Source organism: Sus scrofa, unplaced genomic scaffold (genome assembly GCF_000003025.6).
Source record: "Sus scrofa isolate TJ Tabasco breed Duroc unplaced genomic scaffold, Sscrofa11.1 Contig1914, whole genome shotgun sequence".
NCBI classification, from domain to species: Eukaryota; Metazoa; Chordata; class Mammalia; order Artiodactyla; family Suidae; genus Sus; species Sus scrofa.
In genome coordinates, this window is record NW_018084979.1 from 1,680,369 (window position 1) to 1,701,862 (window position 21,494).

At 54.8% G+C, this 21,494-nt stretch overlaps 1 protein-coding gene across 4 annotated transcripts in view; it reads right to left on the minus strand.

Moving 5' to 3' along the window:
- CDC42BPB (CDC42 binding protein kinase beta) overlaps nt 1-21,494 on the minus strand; it is a 102,091-nt gene that overhangs the window by 30,338 nt on the left and 50,259 nt on the right. For all 4 annotated transcript variants that reach the window (XR_002341125.1, XM_021081620.1, XM_021081621.1 and 1 more), the window contains exons 5-13: nt 18,655-18,803; nt 11,851-11,944; nt 9,844-10,044; nt 7,194-7,442; nt 5,906-5,985; nt 4,342-4,508; nt 4,152-4,271; nt 2,898-3,031; nt 1,423-1,665 (exon numbers count right to left, since the gene is read on the minus strand). Coding sequence is in view for 3 of the 4 variants with exons in the window: in XM_021081620.1 (XP_020937279.1) it covers nt 1,423-1,665; nt 2,898-3,031; nt 4,152-4,271; nt 4,342-4,508; nt 5,906-5,985; nt 7,194-7,442; nt 9,844-10,044; nt 11,851-11,944; nt 18,655-18,803 (1,437 nt within the window). In the remaining variant the exon portion in view is untranslated. The remainder of the gene's footprint in view (nt 1-1,422; nt 1,666-2,897; nt 3,032-4,151; nt 4,272-4,341; nt 4,509-5,905; nt 5,986-7,193; nt 7,443-9,843; nt 10,045-11,850; nt 11,945-18,654; nt 18,804-21,494) is intronic.

The following is a 21,494-nucleotide window of genomic DNA, read 5'->3' on the forward strand; positions in this document are numbered from 1 at the left end:
CTTTCAGGGTCTGCAAGGCCCTTCCCCTTCTCATCAGCTATGTGTAGGAGCTGGGTTTTCTTCAAGCACATCATCCAAAGAAGCCTATCACTACAGACTGAATGCAGAAACAGACACATGAACCTAGGTGCGTTCTGATAAGTCAGATACTAAAGAAAAGCATAAAAATGTTACAAATGCCACTCATTACATTTTTTAAAAAAGTCACTTTTCATAAAAAGTATTTATGTTAATTAACATTTAATGAGTCTATTTGTCAATATTGAAAAAAAGCTTTCAGTTTTAATTTCTAACATGGTAAAACATTAAGATCTACAACCACATCAACAAAAGCTCTCTGGGGCCTCAAAGACATGTTTTGGCTGTGCCCATGGCATGTGTGAGTTCTCGGGGCAAGGATGAATCTGCCGCATGGCAGCGACCCGAGCCGCGGCAACGACAACACTGGACCCTTAACCATGAGGCCACCAGGGAACTCCTTTTTCTTCTCAGGGATTTCTTCAGGGTGAAGGGAGTCCTGACACCAGGCTTAGAACTGCTGCTTTAAGCAGCTGGCGTGGTGCACGCCAGGCGGAGACTCGCCTTCCTCCCCTCCAGTCTTTACCCCTACTGAGGCCACGCTGGATCGCCTCACGACATACTTCTATGGCGTGCCCTGTGCATGAATACCCGCCACTCTGCTTTAAAAGGGAATTTTATTTTTTATGACTGCATCTGCGGCACATAGAAGTTCCCAGGCTAGGGGCTGAATCAGAGCTGCAGCCACTGGCCTGCACCATAGCTAGCCACAGCAACACAGGATCCAAGCCATGTCTGCGGCCTACACTGCAGCTCACGGCAACATCAGATCCTTAATCCAATGAGCAAGGCCAAGGATCGAACCCATGTCCTCACAGAGACAATGTCGGGTCCTTAACCCGCTGAGCCTAAATGGGAACTCCTAAAAGGGCATTTTAGTACCACAAAAACCTCTTTCACAAATAGGTGTCAAGGGCTGAGAACCACAAATCAAAATAAATGCTCAGAACAGCAACTCACTTGGCTTCATGGCAAACTTAAGATCCATTTAAAGTGATTTACACAGCACAGCCCAGGTTGTTTCATTCTGTTTTGCTTTTTAGGGCGGCACCCTTAGCACATGGAAGTTCCCAGGCTAGGGATTGAATCTGAGCTGCAGCTGCCACAGCCACAGCCACAGCCACACGGGATCCAAGCCACGTCTGGGACCTACACTGCAGCTCACGGCAACACCGGATCCCCGGCCCACTGAGTGAGGCCAGGGATGAGCCTGTGTCCTCATGGACACTAGTCGAGTCTGTTTCTACTGCGGCACGGCGGGAACGCCCGCGGCCTGGGTTCGGAGAGACGTTTTACTGGAACCGCCCGGCGGCCGGCCCACAGAGCCCCGGCTGGCGGGAGTACCTCCTTCCGGCACTTGTCGGCCCTGCGGACCTCCTGCCGCAGGGCGTCGATCTTCTGCAAGGCCGCCTCCACCTCCTCCTCTCGGTCCCGCAGCTGCCGAGACACCTTCTGCTTCTGGGAGCGGAGCTCGGCCATGCGCTCGTTGAGCTCCGAGAACTCCTGCAGGGCCAGCTTCCGCTGCTGGTGGGCGTCCTTCAGTTCCCTGGCCTGGGACTTCAGCCGCTCGGAAGCTTCAATCAATTGCTGAACACAGAGAGTCAGACACGGGTTACGTCTGAGAGGCTGGGCTGCCCGGGCACAGGCAGCGAAGCCCTGGGGGCTCCGAGCGCCTGCCGAGGGCTGAACGTGGCAGACAACACCGGTGACCGGCTGCAGTCACGACCCCAGAACCGGTGCTCCGGGAGCAGCCCTCTGCCCCGTCCCTGCACAGCCACACGCGCAGCCCCCGAGCCCAGGGGAGACCCTCCTGCGGTGTGAGCAGCTCGCTCAGAGAGGAGCCTGGCTCAGGACCTCTCCCTACGTCATCCACGGGCACAAAGACAGGAAGCACGGGCTTGGTCATCAATCCAGTTACTTAAACCACACCAGAATCAGAGAAGAACATATCATAAATGAAAATGCCTAAGACGTCAACCAAAGAATGCCTGACCCTTAACGAGTCTGAGGCACGGAATCCGGCTGTCCCTCTGGTGCCCTGACGCCTGGCCTTACCACCCACTGCTCTGGCCACCTACCTGCCTGCACCTGATCCCATGACAACCGGGCGGCTTGGTGGGCCCTGCTGGCCTGCGCCTGGAAGCAGCAGGATCTGAGCAGGCTGGAGGGGCAGCTCCCAGCACGGGAGGACAGGCCCCGGGCCCGCTCAGGGACGTTTCCCTGCCCCACGCTGCAGGTGGCAGAGTACCGGGAGCTGAAACCCTGCCTGTCGCACAAAACGGGCCCCAGCTCAGGGTTACGAGTGGACGCGCTCTAGGAAATACGATCCTCGCCGCTCCTGGTGTGGATACACGGGTGTCTCGGCTCGTGTCTTACTGATAAAGGAGCCACGGGGAGACCACCCACGTTTTCACCAATGGCCTCTGCAGAGCCCTCTGCCACAACAGCAGGTGCAGGAGGGCAGCTCAGCTGGTGGCCAGAAGGGCGAGGACCAGCACCCTCTGCGCGCTGCGCCGGCGACCGGGACCAAGCTGCAGGGGAGCCCTCTGTGCTCAGTGCCACGTCCTCACTCTCACTTGGGGAGACAGTGCCCGCTGTGGCGACTGGACGGTGTGGACCCACCGCGGGCGAGGCTTGGGGCCACCTACGACCAGGAGCAGCAGGACTCCGGAGCTGCTTGGCTCTTCAGGAGCTGCAGGAAGCACAGGCCAGGGATCTGCAGGGACAAGGGCCCTGGAGGCCACGTCCCCACGACTTCAAGCTCACACCCTCTGCCAAATCACGCACAGCCTGTCCGCGCACGCCCGGCCTCTGAGTACCTTGTGGAAGTCCTCCTTTTCCTGCCGCACCGCGCGGTACTGCTTTTCCAGGCCTTTCAGCCGGTGCGTGGAGTCCTCCTGCTCTTGGCGAAGAGTCACCGTGTCCTCAAGCTGTCGCTCCAGCTTATTTGACTCTGCAATTTGAGCAAAGGAGAAAGTCGGTGCCCTTTGCTCTCTGACTTAGGGACAGTGATTTACTTAATAATCCCAACACTCTTGACTACCTGAAGCCTGTCTGAGGGTCTTGCACACGTGCAGAGCTACCTGCATGCACCAGCACACTCACCAGACTCTGCTCCGTCTTTTGCACACTCTCTCCCAGGGACCACAAACCCCGGGGCGGCACACGCCCACTCGTGCCAGCAGCACGGTCTAACCAAAGAGAGGCTGAGGGCCCTCTCTTGCCAGTCCAGCAGCTTCAAGAGACCAACCCTGCAAACCACTTCTCTTTGGGGCTCCTTACAGTTTGATGTGGGTTCTAGAGTCGGGCAGGGGGTGGATCCAGGGGGTACTGGAGGACCACTGCAAAGTTTCCAACCCCCAGCTTCGGCTGCAGCCCCAGTTCCTGCCCCCGTGGAAGCCGAGCTGGTCCAGGTGAGAGCAGAAGCTACTGGGGTTTCCAATGAGAAGCCCAGTGTGTCAGAGCAACAGCTCTGGGGTCCTGAGCGACTTCCCAGCTGGGGAGCGATGTACAGTGGACTGGACCCCAGCCAGAGGCTCCCGAGGAGCCAAGGGCAGCTGGACCTGAGGGGACGTGGCCAAGGGACCAAGAGCTGCCACCAGATCCTCAGCTCCCTCCCCTGCGGCCAGGCCCAGGGCAGGATGAAAAAAAAAAGTGACCCGAGACTTTAGGAAGCTCTGATAACCCTCAAACATGCACAGTAACACGAGCTCCAGCACCTGACACACTGAAAAGACAGCACAGCCGCCGAAGAAAGCTTCGGGTGGCACTTCTGCCTCAGAGTGACAAAGAGAGAATTAAGATAGAAAACACACAATATTCTGAGAGTTTATGGATAAAATATTAGGAACTGATTCCAGCCATAACTATAATATCATACTATTAGAATTAAGCAAGTTGGAGAAATAATTTTAATCACATTGGCAACGTGCCAGAACCCTAAGCGGGTTTGCTGAAGTTTAATAAGCTCTGTCCCCTGCTTTGCCATCTGATGAAAAGGACTCTGAAAATTTTCTTTGCAGCAATTAATGCCCTAGAACAGAAACTAAGCAGTTTGACCTGAAAACTCTCACCTGCTATTTTATTCTTCAAACGTTCAATTTCTTCGTTGAGCTTTTTGATTTCTTTGTCACGGGCGGCACTGCCCAGGGTCCGGGCTGCGCCGTGGAAGGACTGCACGGTCTGGGTGGCCTCTGGAGACGGAGACAGGGTGTGAGCGTGGGCCCGCGGGGACGGCACTGCACAGCTAGGCTCTGCACTAACCTTGGAGCTTCCTGCTCAGCTCCAGTCTCTCCTGCTCCAGCCTCCGGATCCGCCTCTCGTAGGCTTCAACCTGCAGGCTGTTCTCCAAGTCCCGCTGCAGGCCCTCGTCTTTGGTCAGCGTGCTGGACTGCATTATGCTCTTCAGAGAGCCTCGGTCAGAAAAACAGCTGCAAACAAGCAACGGCGATTTCTGATCTACCGAGAACTTACAGGGATTTCAACAGCATTTAAAAACTCCCCGGGGTAAAAGAGCAGCCTTTTTATACTGGCAAACAAAAACACCTGCGAAAAGACTGTATTGTTTATAGAGCCCAACGCAGACCAAAGTCTTCCTTACTGCAGATGACAATGACAACAGGCGGTGGAGAGGGATGCGCCCGCAGAGCATGTGGAAGTTCTGGGGCCAGGGATCGAACTCCAAGCTCAACAGCAACCCAAGCCACGCAGTGACAATGCTAAAAGCTTAACAGACCTGCCAAACAGAACTCCCTCCGCTGGCTTTTATGTGACAGTGACGCCAGGGACGTTTCTGAGTCCTACCCTGAGTGCCATGAGGCAGCCGGCAGACATGCGCGCACAGAGGGGCTGGCTGGTGGCCTGAGGGTGCTGCTGCACCAACACTTGTGGAGTCTGCTTCGGGGGAGACTCTGGGGCCCAAGGGTTTGATTAGCACCAGAAAGGCCGAGAACCTGTACAGAAGGACAGTAGGTCCCCTGGGCCAGGAGGCATCGGCCGTCGGCTGGCTTTTAAGTGCCGCTGAGCTCACACCTACAGACAGTTTCTGCTGCTTGAGCAGAAGCCCCTTCTTCTAGGGGATTTCTGTCTATTTGGGCACCAGGCGCTAGAAGCCGTGAATCAAGTTCTGCGACCTTGCTGCAGGCGCCAAGGGAGCTCGGTCTGTTTTATTTCACCCGCATTTCTTCTCAACCCCTTTCTTCTTGGCCCAGTTTCCTTTTAAAAGCAAGTTAAAGCACCTCGGGCAACATGACGCTGCAAGCAGCCCATGCAAGACAGAGGCCTCCACATCCAAACACAGCAAGACAGAGGCCTCCACATCCAAACACAGCCGTGGGGCCCGTGGGTCCCCAGCTCTCGGCTCTCCAGAATGTCGTTGTGGGGGCGGTCCTGCAGCCCCTCCAGTGGAAGCTACGGCGAACGGCAGCTAAAGTCTCTACAAAAGCAAGCCGAGTGCTCTGTGAAGACGGCTCTCGGCTGAGCTCCACGGACTCATGGGCTCCCTGAGCCTCGGATGCCGTGGGCCTGCAGAGGCCAGGGCCCAGCAAGGCCCCCAAGGCCGCTCGCTGTGTGCCTCCCGCGACCTAAGAACGGCTTTCAGGTCCTTCAGCTGTAAACTAGAAGAACACACCACAGGAACCACGAGGCCTAAACTGCTAAGGTGCCCGTTAGGGAAACGGTCTGCCGGCTCACGCACAGCAACCGGGGGGCGTCCTTTACCCCCACCCCCCAAGCTCCCTTCCACACGGCCCTCCCAGCCTCGCACAGACGCACCCGCGCGCCCTGCCTCTGCCCGGGGCTCTGCTGCGGAGGATGGAGGCAGACGTACCTTTCTGTTGTGAACGTGAAGCCGATGAAGGGCAGGTGCAGCCCCGAAAAGCCTGTGTGAGACGCGGGAGGTAGTATTTCCTGCGCAAGAACACACACAACGGCGCAAATGAAGTGACGCTCTAGCACACGGCGAACGAGGAGGGAGGAGCGCTGCTGTGACGGCGGCACTGAGCCGGCACCGGGGAGCAGCGCTCGGCCTGCCTGAGCCTGGCGCGTTTACTTCTGACGCCTGGCTCCAGCCAAAGGACGATGCCAAGAGGGGGAAAGACACACTGCTTCCGACGATGCCAATGACAAAGGCTGGACAGGGATCCGGCCAGTAACTGTGAAACCTTTAAAGCGGGAGGAGCCACTGCTCAGCGGGACCCTGGGGTGACAGGGGGCAGATGCTGGGCTCCAGGTTCTTGGCCTGAAACAGAGGCCAAAGGCAGAAACAGAGTCTGGAACCCAAAAGGTAGACTTAGCTAAGTTAATTACAACTCTGTTTTTTAATCCGAGGGTCCTTCTCTATTGAAAATAAAGGTAAACTTATTCATCTGGGAATTTTCAGCGTGGAAATATTTTCTTTGACATCCAGGAAAAGTCCTTTCAGCAACGACAATGCTTTTCTCCTGTCATCTCAGGTTCCGCTATTATTTTGTGAAGAACACGTCTCCAAACTAAGGCATAATCAAGGTGTTTTTTTTCAGGCGCGGCCGACCCTCAGTTTCTCCGCCCTCGACAGAGACTGATGAGGCCAGATGCGACGAGGCCCAGGGAACACCACGCCGTCTGCGCAAGACCCTCCGGGGCTGGAGGACGTGCCGCGGGCATCCGAAGCCCCCGCCTGGGAAACCCACCCTCTTCACCGTCAGCCACTCACTGTCGCCCCGACCTGCTGCCTCGGGAGGAACCACTGCACGTGCACGCAGAGCCCACGGGACGGCAGAAGACTGGACCTGTCCTCGTGCTCGGGGGACAGCAGCAACGGCCAGAAGCCCGGGGACCTGCACGCCGCTGGCGGGGCAGCAAGCAGACGCCCCGCGGGGGCGACGGGGCTGGGACAGGCAAGTACGTCTGATGAATTCTGACCCAAAACAGCTATTCAGCTCCGTTTTACCCAACCTGAGTGACCCATCGTCTATAAAACGGGACATGTGGGACCAAGCTAAAGGCTGGAGTGAAAGGTGCATTTTCTTGAGAGCTGCCAACAGTTTCAGACTCGCCACGGCGCCAAGGTTCGTGACCGTGACGTGCGGCCTCCAACGGGACACGGCGCACACAGACCCGCCCCGCGCCCCACTTACGACGTTTCTCAGCACGTCGTCGTCCACGTCGAAGTTGGACGTGTCCGAAGGGCTGCTCACGTCCGGAATGTACGGTGCCTCGAGGTTCCGTATAGTTTCCCAATTCAGGCCTTGGAAAAACGCGTGCTTCTTGAAGTCCTCAACCCCGTTCTGGCCCAGCCGGCGCTCCCGGCTGCAGATCAGCCTCTGGATGAGATCTTTCGCTTCCTCAGACACATCCGTGACGTGGGAAGGGAACTGAAATCGCTCCTGGGGAAGAGGGGCGATCCGTGGACACGAGGTGAAAACCCTCAGAAGAAGCTCCCCAGCACAGACATCGCGGGAAACCAGGCAGAAGCTGGTCCTCCAAAGCAACAGTCCCTTTTATTCCACAGCATCTAGGTGCCACCAAAGCCAGTGAAACTGAAATCCAGACAAGCAAACGTGAAAACCGTCTGTCTTACCGCGTTTACTCACGGCAGACTTGTCACCACCTTGCATGTAAATTAAAACAGCGATAAATTTTCACCTATCAAGGTGGCAAAGAAGGCCGACGACAGGCTGTTGGCGGGAACACCAACAGGCACTGCCTCTGAGAACACATGTGCCAACGGCTACGGCAGTTCCACTTCTAAAATTTATTCTAGACAGTCGCAAAGAGAAAACAACACGCTCAAGACGCCATTATGTTCTAACCAAGAAAACTGACAATTAGCTAAATGCTCATCGAAAAGGGACTTGATAGGAGTTCCCGTGTGGTTCAGTGGGCTAAGGATCGGCCGTTGTCACTGCAGCTGTGCAGGTCGCTGCTGTGGCATGGGTTCGACCCCTGGCCTGCGAACTTCTGCATGCTGTGTGGTGCAGCCAAAACCAGGGGGGCGCTCATTAAAAAAAACACAGGGCACACATACACGGAAAGTAAGGGCCATCTCTGTGCACTAAGGGAAAGCGGACAAAGAAATACCTGGCCACGTGTGATGGCATAGCATTTACTTAAACACACCCTCCCCCACCATCCAGACAGCAGCTTGAAGTCCACAGAGCCACACACATCCCCGCCCAGTGGGCCTGAGCGCTAAGCCGCCACTGCTGCCCCCGCCTCAGCTCTGCGATCTCTAAGACAAGTCAGCAGCTGTGCCTCCCAGGGCTGCTGCAAAGACGGAATAAATAAACACGCAGTGACCCCGGGACCAGGCCCCACAGGCAGCAAGCCCCAGGAATAACAGGCTCCTGGAGTCCGCGAGCCCTGTTTGCCACCTTAACCACGCCCATCAGGGAGCAGCGGGTGGGGAGACTTTCACTACTTAGTGTCTGTCCTTTTGCAGTGTCTGAAATGTCTGAAGTTTTTAGAGTAAGTATATATTGATTTATAAATGAAAAAATTTATTTCTATTTCAGAAGTGTTTTTAAAGTATAGCTTGCAGGAGTTGCCATTGTGGCTCAGCAGTTTACAAACTCGACCAGTATCCATGAGGATGTGAGTTCGATCCCTAGCCTCACTCAGTGGGTTAAAGATCCGGCATCGCCGAGAGCTGCAGCATAGGTCACAGATGCAGCTCGGGTCCCGTGTTTGCTGTGGCTGAAGTGTGGGCGGGCAGCTGTAGCTCAGATTCAACCCCCTCGCCTGGGAACTTCCATGTGCCACAGGTGCAGGCCTGAAACAAAACAAAAAGTATAACTTGCTTTGATTTAAACAAAGACCCTTTACCACTGAGCTGCTCTCTACTGGAGCAAACAACGGGAGACGGGGCTGGGGGACAGAGCAGCGCACGAGTGGGAGCCTTCCTGGGGTGTGTGAGGGGCCGAGCAGGCGGGGAAAGACTGCGAGAAGCGCCTGAGAGGAGGAAACTGGCATGAGAAAGACGTGTGACGGGAAGTATAAAGAAAAAACACAGGAGTTCCCGTCGTGGCGCAGTGGTTAACAAATCCAATTAGGGAACCATGAGGTTGCGGGTTCGGTCCCTGCCCTTGCTCAGTGGGTTAACGATCCGGCGTTGCCGTGAGCTGTGGTGTAGGTTGCAGACGCGGCTCGGATCCCACGTTGCTGTGGCTCTGGCATAGGCCGGTGGCTACAGCTCCGATTGGACCCCTAGCCTGGGAACCTCCATATGCTGCAGGAAGCGGCCCAAAGAAATAGCAAAAAAAAAGAAGAAAGAAAGAAAAAAAGAAAAAACACAGATAACAAAAATACGAGCTGGAGTAGGAAATAATAAAAAGAAAACGAAGGACAGACAGAAGACAGCAATGCTGAAGTGAAAAACGAACCACTGGGAAAGGGAAAAGGGAAAAATAAGAGGAAAAGAAACAGGACCAAGAGGGTTTACAACTGCTGTGTGGATGCGGGAGCCGCTGGATAACCTACTTCTGGGAAAAGGCGAGTGAGAGCCGGCACCGCACCAGAGAATCCGGCCTACAGGTGAAGCGCCCGCCCGCCGGCCGCCTGCGGGCAGCCCCCAGCTCCCCCGTCTTTCCTCCAAAGCCCCTTCTCCTGCGGGGCTCCCACCCGATGACCACCACCTCCCGCCCCCAGGAAGCGGGTCAGCTCCCCTCACACCCACGGCTGCTGGGTGGGCAGCCGGGCGGATCCTGCCTCCGAAACCTCGCCGGGGCGGGGGCGGAGCCGGGGCGGGCGTGGGGCGGGGCGTGGGGCCGGGGCGGGGCGGGGCCTCACCTCGTGGTTCATGATCTTGCCGTAGGTCTCCACCAGCGACTCGGCGTAAAACGGCGTCTCTCCGTAGAGCATCTCGTACATGCAGACGCCCAGCGACCACCAGTCGCACTCGGGGCCGTACCTGCCCATGCCGTCCTCCATCGCCTGCAGGATCTCCGGGGAGATGTAGTCCGGGGTGCCGACGGCCACGGAGGACTGGACCTTCGGGGAGAGGGCACTGCTGAGGGGAACCCTAGGAGAGCCTCCAACTTCACACTTCCAATTACTTTCTAACAGAGACTCAGATGATGAAAGAATCATGGAACAAAACCGGCACGTGATCATGATTTTAAAACCTAATTAATTCAAAATTCAATGCAAATAAATGTTCTCACCGCACTAAACCTCGGGCAGTTTCCAGAATGCGCAAGGCTCTCTGGCACACTGGGTCTCTCAGTGCCCAAGCGCCCCACCAGAGCTCCCATGTGGCACTGCACTGCCACACTGTCCATCGCTGCTCAAACTGTGGTCCGGGGTCCATGTGCGTCCAGGCCAGGCCTGCTCAGACCTTCATGGGCATGGGCACCGCCTGGGCTCTTATAAGACGGATTCTAAGGGAGCTCCCGCTGTGGCATAGTAAATTAAGGTTGCTGAGGAGGCACGGGCTTAACCCCAAGCCCAGCACGGAGGGTTGAAGGATCCAGCCTTGCCAAGATGCAGCTCTTATTCAATCCTGGCCCAGGAACTTCCATATGTCGGGGGTAGCCATTAAAAAAAAAAACAAACAAAAAAAAAGACGGGTTCTAAGATGCTGCATATCAACAGGCTCCCAGAGGAGCTGCCCTGTGACCTCCAAACAGGAGGTCTAGAGGCAGGTCCTGGTACCAGCTGGGTGCCCAGGTGCTCTCGAGCACGCAGCAAGTGCCACAGAGAATCACAGGCTGGTCTCAGAGCACAGGGGGGCCTGCAAGACGGGGACACCAACCAAAAAGACCTGTCCGGAGAAAGGCCAGACTCTCCTCGGGTCCCCACCCAGAGCCCATCTGAATGACAGCGGGCAGCAGGGAGACTGGGCGGCCCGGTTGTGACACAGGTGACTGTCCATCTGGATGCGAGGCTGTGCAGGTAAGAAAGGTGACCAAGGCCACCGTTCCATCCCTGGAGGCTGGACTCGGGGACAGCACCCAGATGTCAATCAACACAGTACATCGAGACTTCTAGAAGTAAGAGACTGGCTTTTGCGGAGACAAAGCGAGTAAACCACTTCACTCCCTTTAAAACCCTGTCAACGAGGCCAGTTTCACGGGTTCTTTTACTGCTGCTTGAAAGCTCCCAGTTCTACGAGAGGAAAAGTAGTTGCCTTAGACTTTCCACTTTGTGTAGGTTTAAAAGAAGAACCTCCAAGCGTCTCACACGAAAACCACGACAAGGGCCACAGGTAGAAGGCAGGCAACCCCCAGCGCCGTGGAAGCTGCTCATGGGAAGCGGCCAGTGGGTTAGGGCAGCCCCACGAGGCCAATGCGCCAGAAAGCTGGTCTGACCAAGGCCCAGGGCGGGTCTCCTGGTGACAGGCACTTCAGGGGTGACCTGCTCTGCAGGGGGAGTGTCCACGGGCTCTTGGAATGCTGAGCATCAAAGCCCCCATGTCTAGACCCACAACACCCGTGACCGACAGGAAGTTCCTGCCCAAGACAGAACTGAGAATATCCACCTGCCAGGACATCTTAAGAAGAGACCCAAGAGCTGCACCTTCCTCACTGCAGGGCTGACACACTTTCAGCTGCCTAGGGATTCGAGGAAACCTGACAACCCCCCTTTCAGAAGGCACATGTATTACTTTTGTAACCGCAAAAAGCAATAAAGATGTTTTTTCAAATAAAAAATTTCAACTGTCTCCTGAATGCATTTGTCTTGATTTACATTAATAAACTGGATTCTTAACTGTATCTCAAATTGAAAATGTAAATAAGCCCCTTCTAATGGCAAAACCCAAGACCAAATGGAACACCTCCCAACAAAAATACCTACAGTTCCATCATCATTCATCTTCAAACATGATCCAAAGTCGGCCAGGCGGATATGACCATTCACATCCAAAAGGACATTGTCAGGTTTAATGTCTCTGTTAGTAAAATAAATACACATATTAACCATTATCACGCACACATTAGGCAGGTCAAAGCCCTTAAGCAGTGGTGGCTCATTGCAGGAAATGCTCGTACCAGCCACGCCCACTGTGACCATCTAGGAAAACGTCCCCCACGATGATGCAGCTGGGCAGCAGCAGTCGCCACCACCGGTTAATCCCCATTAACCCGCAGAGACACTGTCACTGTTCCTACCCACCCACCCCGCTAACCAAGGCCTCCTGAGCGTCCCCCACCCCCAGCAACGGAGGCCCCACGCTAGCTGGGCATCAGAGAGCAATCCGCATGGCCAGCGCTCCAGAGACATGAGGAGACATAAAAGGGGCAGAGAGACAGAGCAAAGGAGCCAGGAGGCCGTTACCACTGACAAAGAGACCCTGAGCGGAAACTTGATGGGTGAAGGTATCAAACCACCGCATCCTCCAGACCGTATCTTGCAGACAAAGACATGGAAGCTCAAGAGTGGCACGGCCTGTACACTCGTGCACGGGGGGCAGCAAAGCAAACCCGAGGTCTTCCCGCCTGTTCTGGGTACTTGCTGACACCTGGCGGGGAGTGGGGGCGATGGGGGTGGGCTTTAAGGAAGTGGCTCTCCTTCCTGGCAGAACAGGCTTATGTGACTGGACAGCATGGAAAGGAACACAAACGGCTTTTTTGTCTTTTTAGGGCTGCGCCCGCGGCACATGAAGGCTCCCAGGCCAGGGGCTGAATTGGAGCAGCAGCTGCCAGCCTGCACCACAGCCACAGCTATGCAGGATCTGAGCCGCGCCTGCAACCTACACCACAGCTCATGGCAATGCCAGATCCCCAACCCACTGAGCGAGGCCAGGAATCGAACCTGCATCCTCATGGACTCTAGTCGGATTCGTTTTCACTGTGCCACAGACTTTAAAAGAGAACGTGTTTCCCAAGAGCAGGACAAGGATGCTCCCCGTGGCACAACTCCTACCAGCCAGCGTGGGGTCCCGCTAACGTCAGGCCGCCTGCAGGAGAAGGGCCGGCCGTGGGCAATCCTCCGACAGAATGCTGCCCTCGGTGCAAACACATGGGTACCAACACCTCCCAGGAATGGGGCGAGTCTCACAAACAAATGTGGCAAGAGATGACAATTCACACCCCCAAGAGACAAACAAAACAAGAAAACCCAACGGCACAGCACAGCACTCTAAACTGAAATAAATATCCTCAAATCAACATTCAGGAGGAGCCCCCGCTGCGGCACAACAGGATTGGTGGCATCTCTGCAGCACCAGAACAAAGGACAGGTTGCAACTATGACTCAGATCTGATCCCTGGCCTGGGAACTCCGTACCAGCAAGCCCTCCCCCACCCCCAAACCAACCACCTGGGAATATGCAAGAGACACAAAACAATGAGTCAGAAAAATAAAAAGAAAAGAACTAGACAAAAATAAGAAAAAAAAAAAAAAAGTGAGTTGGCTTAACCCAGGAAAGAAACAGAAAACAGACATGAAGACTAAATTACAAGATGGCAAGGGAGCATCAACTTAAAATCCAATGAAAGGCACTGAAGACAGGGAGAAAAGATCTGTGAGAATAAAAATGAGACAAAGAAAGAATTTAAAAGGACCAGAAAGAAAGGAGCTGGAGAATGAATGGAGAACAGGACAAGAAGGCACAACGTATATACAACGGGAGTCCCTGAAGAAATCAAAACAGTAAAACAGAACCAATATTTACAACTATAATCCAGGAGAACTTTCCAGAAGTAAAAAAGACTTGAACCTGAGGACTGAAAGGCCCATCGAATTAAAAAAAAAAAAAAAAAATAGTGTCCCGTTTTTTGGAGCCAGACAAATTGATACTGAAGTTTATTGCAACGTGTAGAATAGCTGGAAAACACCAAGAGAAAGAGTATGATGGGGGACTGGCCTCCCTTTCTTCAAGCCTCTGTAGTTAAAGCAGTGTGGCCCTGAAGCACAGAAAGATGACAGTGGAAGAGAACAGAGTGTCCAGAAACAGACCAAATTCAGAAAGAAACAGTATATGGGGGGGGGGAATGGGCTGGGGGTTTGGGATGGAAATGTTGTGAAATTAAATATAATAAAATTCACTGAATCTAAAAAAAGAAAGGAACAGTACAGATACCGTTGGTGCTAGGACAATCGGAGAGCCTCTGAAAGATAAAATTAGATCCACTACCTACAAGAGTAGTGGATCAGACAGCCACATGTAAAAAATGAAACTATGAAAAGAAAACATGGGTTTTCCTTTTTTCTGAGCGTTTAAAATGAAAAACAAAAAAAACAGTCTTGAGGTTGCCGCCAAGGGGGAGGTGGGATGGGGAGGGATGGACTGGGATTTGGGGGTTAACAGAGGCCAACTATTATACAGGATATGGATAAACACCAGGGTCCTACTGTACAGCAGAGGGTACTACATTCAGTACCCTGGGATGAGCCAAAACGGAAAAGAATATATACGTATAACTGAGTCCCTTGGCTGTACAGCAGAAATTCACACAGCATTATAAATCAACTCCACTGCAATAAAATTTTGACAAAGGACTAAAAACTGAGTCTAACCATGACTCAGAATACTGACGTAATAAAAGACCAATACATTTAATACATAAACTCTGCATGGCAAAAGACTACAAAAAGCGAAGTCAAAAAACAAATGCAGGAGTTCCCGTCGTGGCGCAGTGGTTAACGAATCCGACTAGGAACCATGAGGTTGCGGGTTCGGTCCCTGCCCTTGCTCAGTGGGTTAACGATCCCGCGTTGCCGTGAGCTGTGGTGTAGGTTCCAGACGCGGCTCGGATCCCGCGTTGCTGTGGCTCTGGCGTAGGCCGGTGGCTACAGCTCCGATTCAACCCCTAGCCTGGGAATCTCCATATGCCGCGGGAGCGGCCCAAGAAATAGCAACAACAACAACAGACAAAAGATAAAAAGACAAAAAAAAAAAAAGCAAACTGGGAAAAAAATATTTGCAACATATATCACAGATAAAGGGCAAATATTGAACAACTAAAAGAAAAGAGCCAAAAGTCCTATAGAAAAACGGGCAAATGACATGAAATAAACAACTCACACACACACAAAGCTAGAAAAATGATACTCAACCTCACAAGACCAAAAAACCCACCCAACTGTATACCATCTCTCATCCATCAGATGGCAAAAGTTTAAAAATACACTATGCTGGCAAGGCTGCAAGGAAACAGGCAGTTTCATACACTGCTGGTGGGACCACTAAAAAGTATACTCTCTATGGGATGAAACCAGCAACACTTCATAAAACTAACTAAAAAATATTATTATCTATCTAATATGTGTCTTTACTTCTCCGTTGAGCCAGTGAGCCCACTTCTAGGAATTTACCCTAAAGACACACTAACACTCTAAAAAGATATTTGCCCACTGTTATATTAATCTATGGCATTGTTTGTAATTGCAGAATCCTAGAAACTGCCTAAACGCCCACCCACAGGGGATGAAGGGGTACGGAAATGCGTGGAGTACTAGGCAAGCGTCAAAAGGAAGAGCCCCACCAGCTGCTGCAGGATGACTGCCAGGATATCTGTTGGGTGGGAAAAACTAGCCGCCAAAGTGCCTCTTTACCGTGGCACCTTTTGTTCAAGGAGAGGAGAAACAAGGAGACACATCTGCTCATCTTTCGCATCCACAGGGACAAACAGAAGCCAAGTGGGCCGGGCGACTCGCCGGGGGCCGGGGGACCGGGAGGGGCGGGCGCATGAGGAGGGGTTGGGTTTCTGGGGGTCGCGTCGTATGGTTTGGGTTTGAGTGAGAAGTGCCCCTTCTCCAAACCCAGAAATGAAACCAAGCCACCGCGCCTGAGGCTGAGGAAGACGGCCGACCCCGCTTGCATCTCACAGGAGACTCGACAGCGCTGAGGGGGGGAGCAGCGGGGGCCTGGGCGCCGCAGGGTTAAGGCCGCTGGGAGCCGGGTCCCTGCGGGACGGAGACCAGACGAGGGAGCGAGAGGTCCCCAGGCGGACCCCGGCGCGCGCGCGCGCGCCCTTCACTCTGGGGGCGGGAGGGCCGAGGGCAGGACCCCCCACCCGACCCTGTGCTAATGGGCCCCCCGGGCCCCCCACGCCTGGTCTTGAAAGCTGTGCCCGCTGAAGGAACCGGGGTTCCTCCGGAAATGCGTGCGTGAGAGCAGAGAAGCCACCAGAAGCCAGGCGGTTCCCAAAGCCTGCCCAAGGCGGGCCTCGCACACGGGGTCCCGCCCAGACCCGAGGCGGCGCGGCGCAGGGTCACCCGCTGCTGGGCGGCAAACTGCTGGGCGGCAAAGCAGCCGCGCGCCCGTCCTCCTCCTCCTCCTCGCTAACAGACAGCCGCGTGGGAGCCAAGGGAGGAGCTCGGCACCAAGAGGGGCCTGGGGTTCGGGCGGCAGCCTTGGCGGGCAAGGCCAGCCCCGCAAAACTGGCCAGTGGGGCCTCGATCAGGGAATCTGAAGAGCAGGCAGGTGGGACCCCCCCCGACCCCTCCCCCCACCCCGCTTTCAGACACAAAGGGGGAAGTGCAAACTCCCAGAGGATGCTCACTGCTCAACACCCTGGGCCCTGAGAAGACGGCTGGGGAGGGGTCTTCACAAGCTGCCCCTCCGCCTTTGACACCCTCCAGGGGCTCAACCTAACCACCTGCATGTACCCTTTAAAAAAAAAAAAAGGGGGCATTGGGTTATTTGGGCCGTGTGAGTCTATATTTAAAATATAATTCCATCAATAAATGGTATTATTGTTTTAAGTGAATTGCCTGTTTGTATTCAGGGGGGTTACAGAGAGGCCCTCAGGCAGAACAGCACTGGCGGCTCAGGCCAAGGACTGACCCACAACTTCCACCAGCAGTGCCCACGCCGCCAACTGGGAGAGAAGCCAGTCCAGCAGCTGCCGGCCCCCAAGAGCCACCACCCTGCTTGGGACAAAGCCAGCCCAGGCTCCCCCACGGCCCTGTGTCCGTGCGCCGGTGGTGCTTTAAGAAAGAATCAGGCACACAGCTGAGCAGCAGCTCCGGTCACCCCGGAAGTGCCTTTTCTCTGTCAGCCACTGGGACCCTGGGGAACAGGGGACGTGGCCAGCGGGGTGCGTGGGTGCTCAGAACAAACCGCCGTCGGACCCTCCCTTCCTGTCCTGCCCGTGACGCACTGCGCAGGGAGCCCAGTCCTGTCCTCCACCACCTGAGTTTCTGAGGGACGCGTCAGTGCCAGGCTCCAAGCCCGCTCCGGTGAGGCTTCCTACTGCAAAACCGACGGGTTCGGTTCGGTGCAGGTGGGTGCAGGGTGGTCCGGGCCAGCTCCTGGGGGAGGCCCAGAGCCGCCCGACCACCGCTGCCTTCACCCTCGGCCGTCCATTTTTTCCAGCTTCTCCTTTCTAAGGTCTTTTCTGTTTCCTGAATATCCTTTCCCTTAAAACTGTACCTGTCTTATTCGGACCCTACGACGTCCTCTCCCTTCTCCCTGGGGTGTGACGTCCTCCAGCTGCGGCCTTCCCGGCACCTGTCAGTCTCCAGCTCTGCCTTGCCTGGTATCCGGGGCTGACCCAGCCGCATGGCCCGCTCCCTGGTCCGAGCCCCCCGGGAAGCCCCACAGGCGTCCAGCTGCCAAAGCCGGGCAGCTGCCGTTCTGCCTGCGGAAGGCCAGCCGATGGGGCAGAGGGCACTGCCCAAAGTCACCCAGATGGTCCACGTCCTCCCGCGGGAAAGGAGCTGAGAGCCACCTCCAAGCCACGCTTGTCAAATCCAGTGACAACGCTCTCATGCTAATGAAACTCACTGGCTTCGGGCCCCACCAAACGTAGCTTCAACTTTAACACAGCATACCCCTGAGAACAGGGCAGAATGACTTCCGTATTATCGAACTTTGTCAACTTTCCAGCAAAAATGCAAAGCTTTCTGTTCTGAGACAAGATCGCTCAAGCACTCAGTCTGATGCAAAGCTGACTTTGGAGAAAATGTTTCTGAATTACGGATTTCAGTGTTTCCTACTCTACCCAGAGGTTAAAAGACAGAGCAAAGCTTCTACACAACCAATTAAGAAAACAAAGAGAAAGCTTTCTAATAAGTGAAAAATAAGAAAGAACAGACTATTCAGAAGGAGTTCAAATTAACTTCCCCAGGGACCTGGGACAAATACAGACATTCCTCTCTCTGCTGTACATGAGGCAAAGTTCCAGCAGGAAGAGTATAAAATCGAACGTTAAACTGTTACAAAAGCAGGCACGACGACATTAAAGAAAACAGGAGAAGGGAAAACGCACCTCCCCAAACCTCGGGGCCCCAGAAGCAGCACCCGTTACCCGGGGACAGCTCCCTGGGCAGGAGCACGTGGCCCGAGGCAAGCGGTCCCGCGGCCCGGGGCCTCCGTTTCTCCCCCGAGCAGCAAGGTCACACTCGTGCAAGGGCCTGAAGGGCTGTCACTCCGACACCAGGCGCCATCGCCACACTGGGAGCAGGACCTGCCTCTGCTGGGCAAGTGCCAGCCAGGCCAGAGGTTCCGCCTTGACCTCGGGGCAACGTCAGAGGGCTCCTGGCGCGGTGAACCTCTAGCCTGCACCGCTGAAGGCACAGTCCCGCCCCGAGGCAGTCAGGGGGGACCCAGCAGCGGCGTCTGGAAGCCAGGGTCTCAGGCTCAGGAACTCCGAGGGGCGTAGGTGAACACGGCAAGCACAGCGCCTACAGCCCCGCCCGGTGGTGGGTTACCTGTGCACGTAGTGGAGCTGATGGATGGAGTCGATGGCCAGCACCATCTCCCCGATGTAGAACCGCGCCATGTCCTCCGGGAGCCGGTCTTCGAACTTGCTGAGCAGGGTCAGCAGGTCGCCGCCCACGTAGTAGTCCATGACCAGGTACTGGAGGGGGGGAGAGACGGGCAGAGGACGCAGGGTTGAGTCGGCACGGGGCCTCCGGGCCCAAGGCCCGACCTCGGCCGCGGGAGCTTTCGCCTCGGGTGTCTGGCCGCCCAGGGCTTCCCCTCAGACCCGGGCCCTGAGCCGCCGCAATCCTGCTTCAGTTTAACTTATGTGCCTGGCAGAGAAGAGGTTTCAACACTTATTCCCGCTGTCCCTAAAACGCCCGCCTGCGCAACACAATCGGATGGGATCAACGCAGAGTCAAACTCCACGTATACGCCGGTGGCAGGATCACTGATTTCCCGATACTGTTACGCCTCCCAACCAGCTGTGTCACTAGGTTTCATTCGTACAACTCTCTTCATGTTCTTCAGAAATATTCTACCTCAACCCTTTTCTTAATTAAATGAAAGATGACTTGTTTATTTGGGCCGCATCCATATGGAGGTTCCCAGGCTAGGGGTCAAATCAGAGCTGCAGCTGCCGGCCTACACCACAGCCACAGCAGCACGGGGTCCAAACCACATCTGAGACCTACGCTGCACCCTGCAGCAAGGCTGGATTCTTAACCCACGGGGCGAGGCCAGGGATCGAACCCTCATCCTCACGCATACTAGTCGGGTTCTCAACCCACGAGCCACAGTGGGAACTCCATATAAAAGAGTCTTTAAATGTTACAGCACTTTGTGATGTTCGAGTTTCACACATGTGATTTCATATAATCCCATAATAACCCTTTTTCCTCCCCCAGCCCATCCAGCCCCGTCCCGCTCCCCTCTCCCACTGGTAAACACTAGCTCATTCTACTGTGAGTCTGCTTCTTTTTTAGTCACTTAGTTTGTTGTATTTTTAAAGATTCTACATATAAATGATATACGATACTTGTCTTTCTCTGACTTATTTCACTTAGCGCAATGCCCTCCAAGTCCATCCATGTTGCTGCAAATGGCAAAATTTTGGTTTTTGGCCACACTGTGGCAGGAGGAAGTTCCCAGGCCAGGGATCCAATCTGAGCTACCGCAGTGACAACACCAGATCCTTAACGCGCTGCACCACACAGACACTCCTCGGCTTGTGCGTGTGTGCACGTGTGTGTCTTTTTAGGGCCGCACCCATGGTATATGGAGGTTCCCAGGCTAGGGGTCGCTCTGGAGCTACAGCTGCCGGCCTCCACCACAGCCACAGCAACCTGGATCCCTAAGCCACTGAGCGGGGCCAGGGATCGAACCCACATCCCCCTGGATGCTAGTCAGATTCGTTTCCGCTGCGCGGTGATGGGAGCTCCCTCCTCAGCTCTTCTGTGTGACGAGTAGCCTTCTTCTTCTTCCTCCACTCATCGCCCAAGACGCCGACGCTGCTTCCGTATGTCGGCAATTGCAGATAATGCTCCTACGAGTACCGGGCTGCACGTACCTTTTCAATTAGGCTTTGGGGTTTGCTGATGCACATGCCCAGGAGGGCGCGGATCACTCGGTATGGTTTTCCGTCTCTGAGCTCCCCCGCCCCGGCCCCCCCCAGCGGCGGCACCGCTTCCCCCTCCCCGACCCACAGCGCACAGGCGTCCCTCTGCTCCACGGCCTCACTGACACCTGGCATCCGTGTCCTTGCTGCTGACAGCCATTCTGCCAGGCGTGAGGTGGTACCTCCCTGTGGCTCTGTGTTGCGTTTCCCTGATGACCAGTGATGTGGAGCATCGTTTCATGTGTCTGTTGGCCTTCTGCATGTCCTCTTTGGAAAAATGTCTAATCCAATCTTCTGATCATTTTTAAATTGGGTTAAAGGAGAACGAACAAACAAGGTCAGCAACACGTCTGAAGAGAAAAAGGAGAGTCAGGTCCCCTAACATATATTATAAAGAACTGGAAATTAAAACAGTTTTGTGTTGATTCATGGAAATACAAAATTCAAAAAGAAAGCAAATGAGTAAGAAATTCTGGAGTTCCTGTTGTGTCTCAGCGGTAAAGAACCTGCTTAGTTAGCACCCATGAGGACTTGGGCTCATCCCTGGCCTCGCTCAGTGGGTTAAGGATCTGGCGTTGCCATGAGCTGCGGCATAGGTCACAGAGGCAGCTGAGATCTGGCGCAGCTGTGACTGTGGTGTAGGCTGGCAGCTGTAGCTCCGATTCAACTCCTAGCCTGGGAATGGCATAGGCTACAGAAATGGCCCTAAAATGCAGAAAAGAAAAAAGAAATTTTACCTACAGTAAAGGCAGCAGATGGACGAGCAGATGCAGGCTCATGGCCTCATTGGAGACCTCATGCCACAGACATGCAGGTAAGCCTGTCTCCCCACGTGTCTGCTCCCCGGGGCTGGTGTTTGACACATGCAGGGAGGACACTGGACAGCAGAGAAAGAGCAGCTTCGGCTGCTGTCTGATGGGAATTTCTGTTGGCCCCACACATACTGCCACCCGTTCTCAGGGGCCGTGCCATGCTCCCTGGTGAGCTGAGGTGTCCAGGCCATCGGCAGGGCTTTGTCACCTGTGCCTGGCCCTCTGTCTCTGCCTGGGAACCCCAGTAATTCCAGGAGTTGATGACCTGCCTGGTTCTGGACTATGTGCAGGACTCAACATCCCCAGGCCACAGGCGCCAACCGTCTGTGAACAGTCCAAGGAGGGCCAGTTGTGTATGGACATGGGGACAGGACACCCCGAAAGTGGATACTCTTGGTCCTTACCACAAACTGGCACA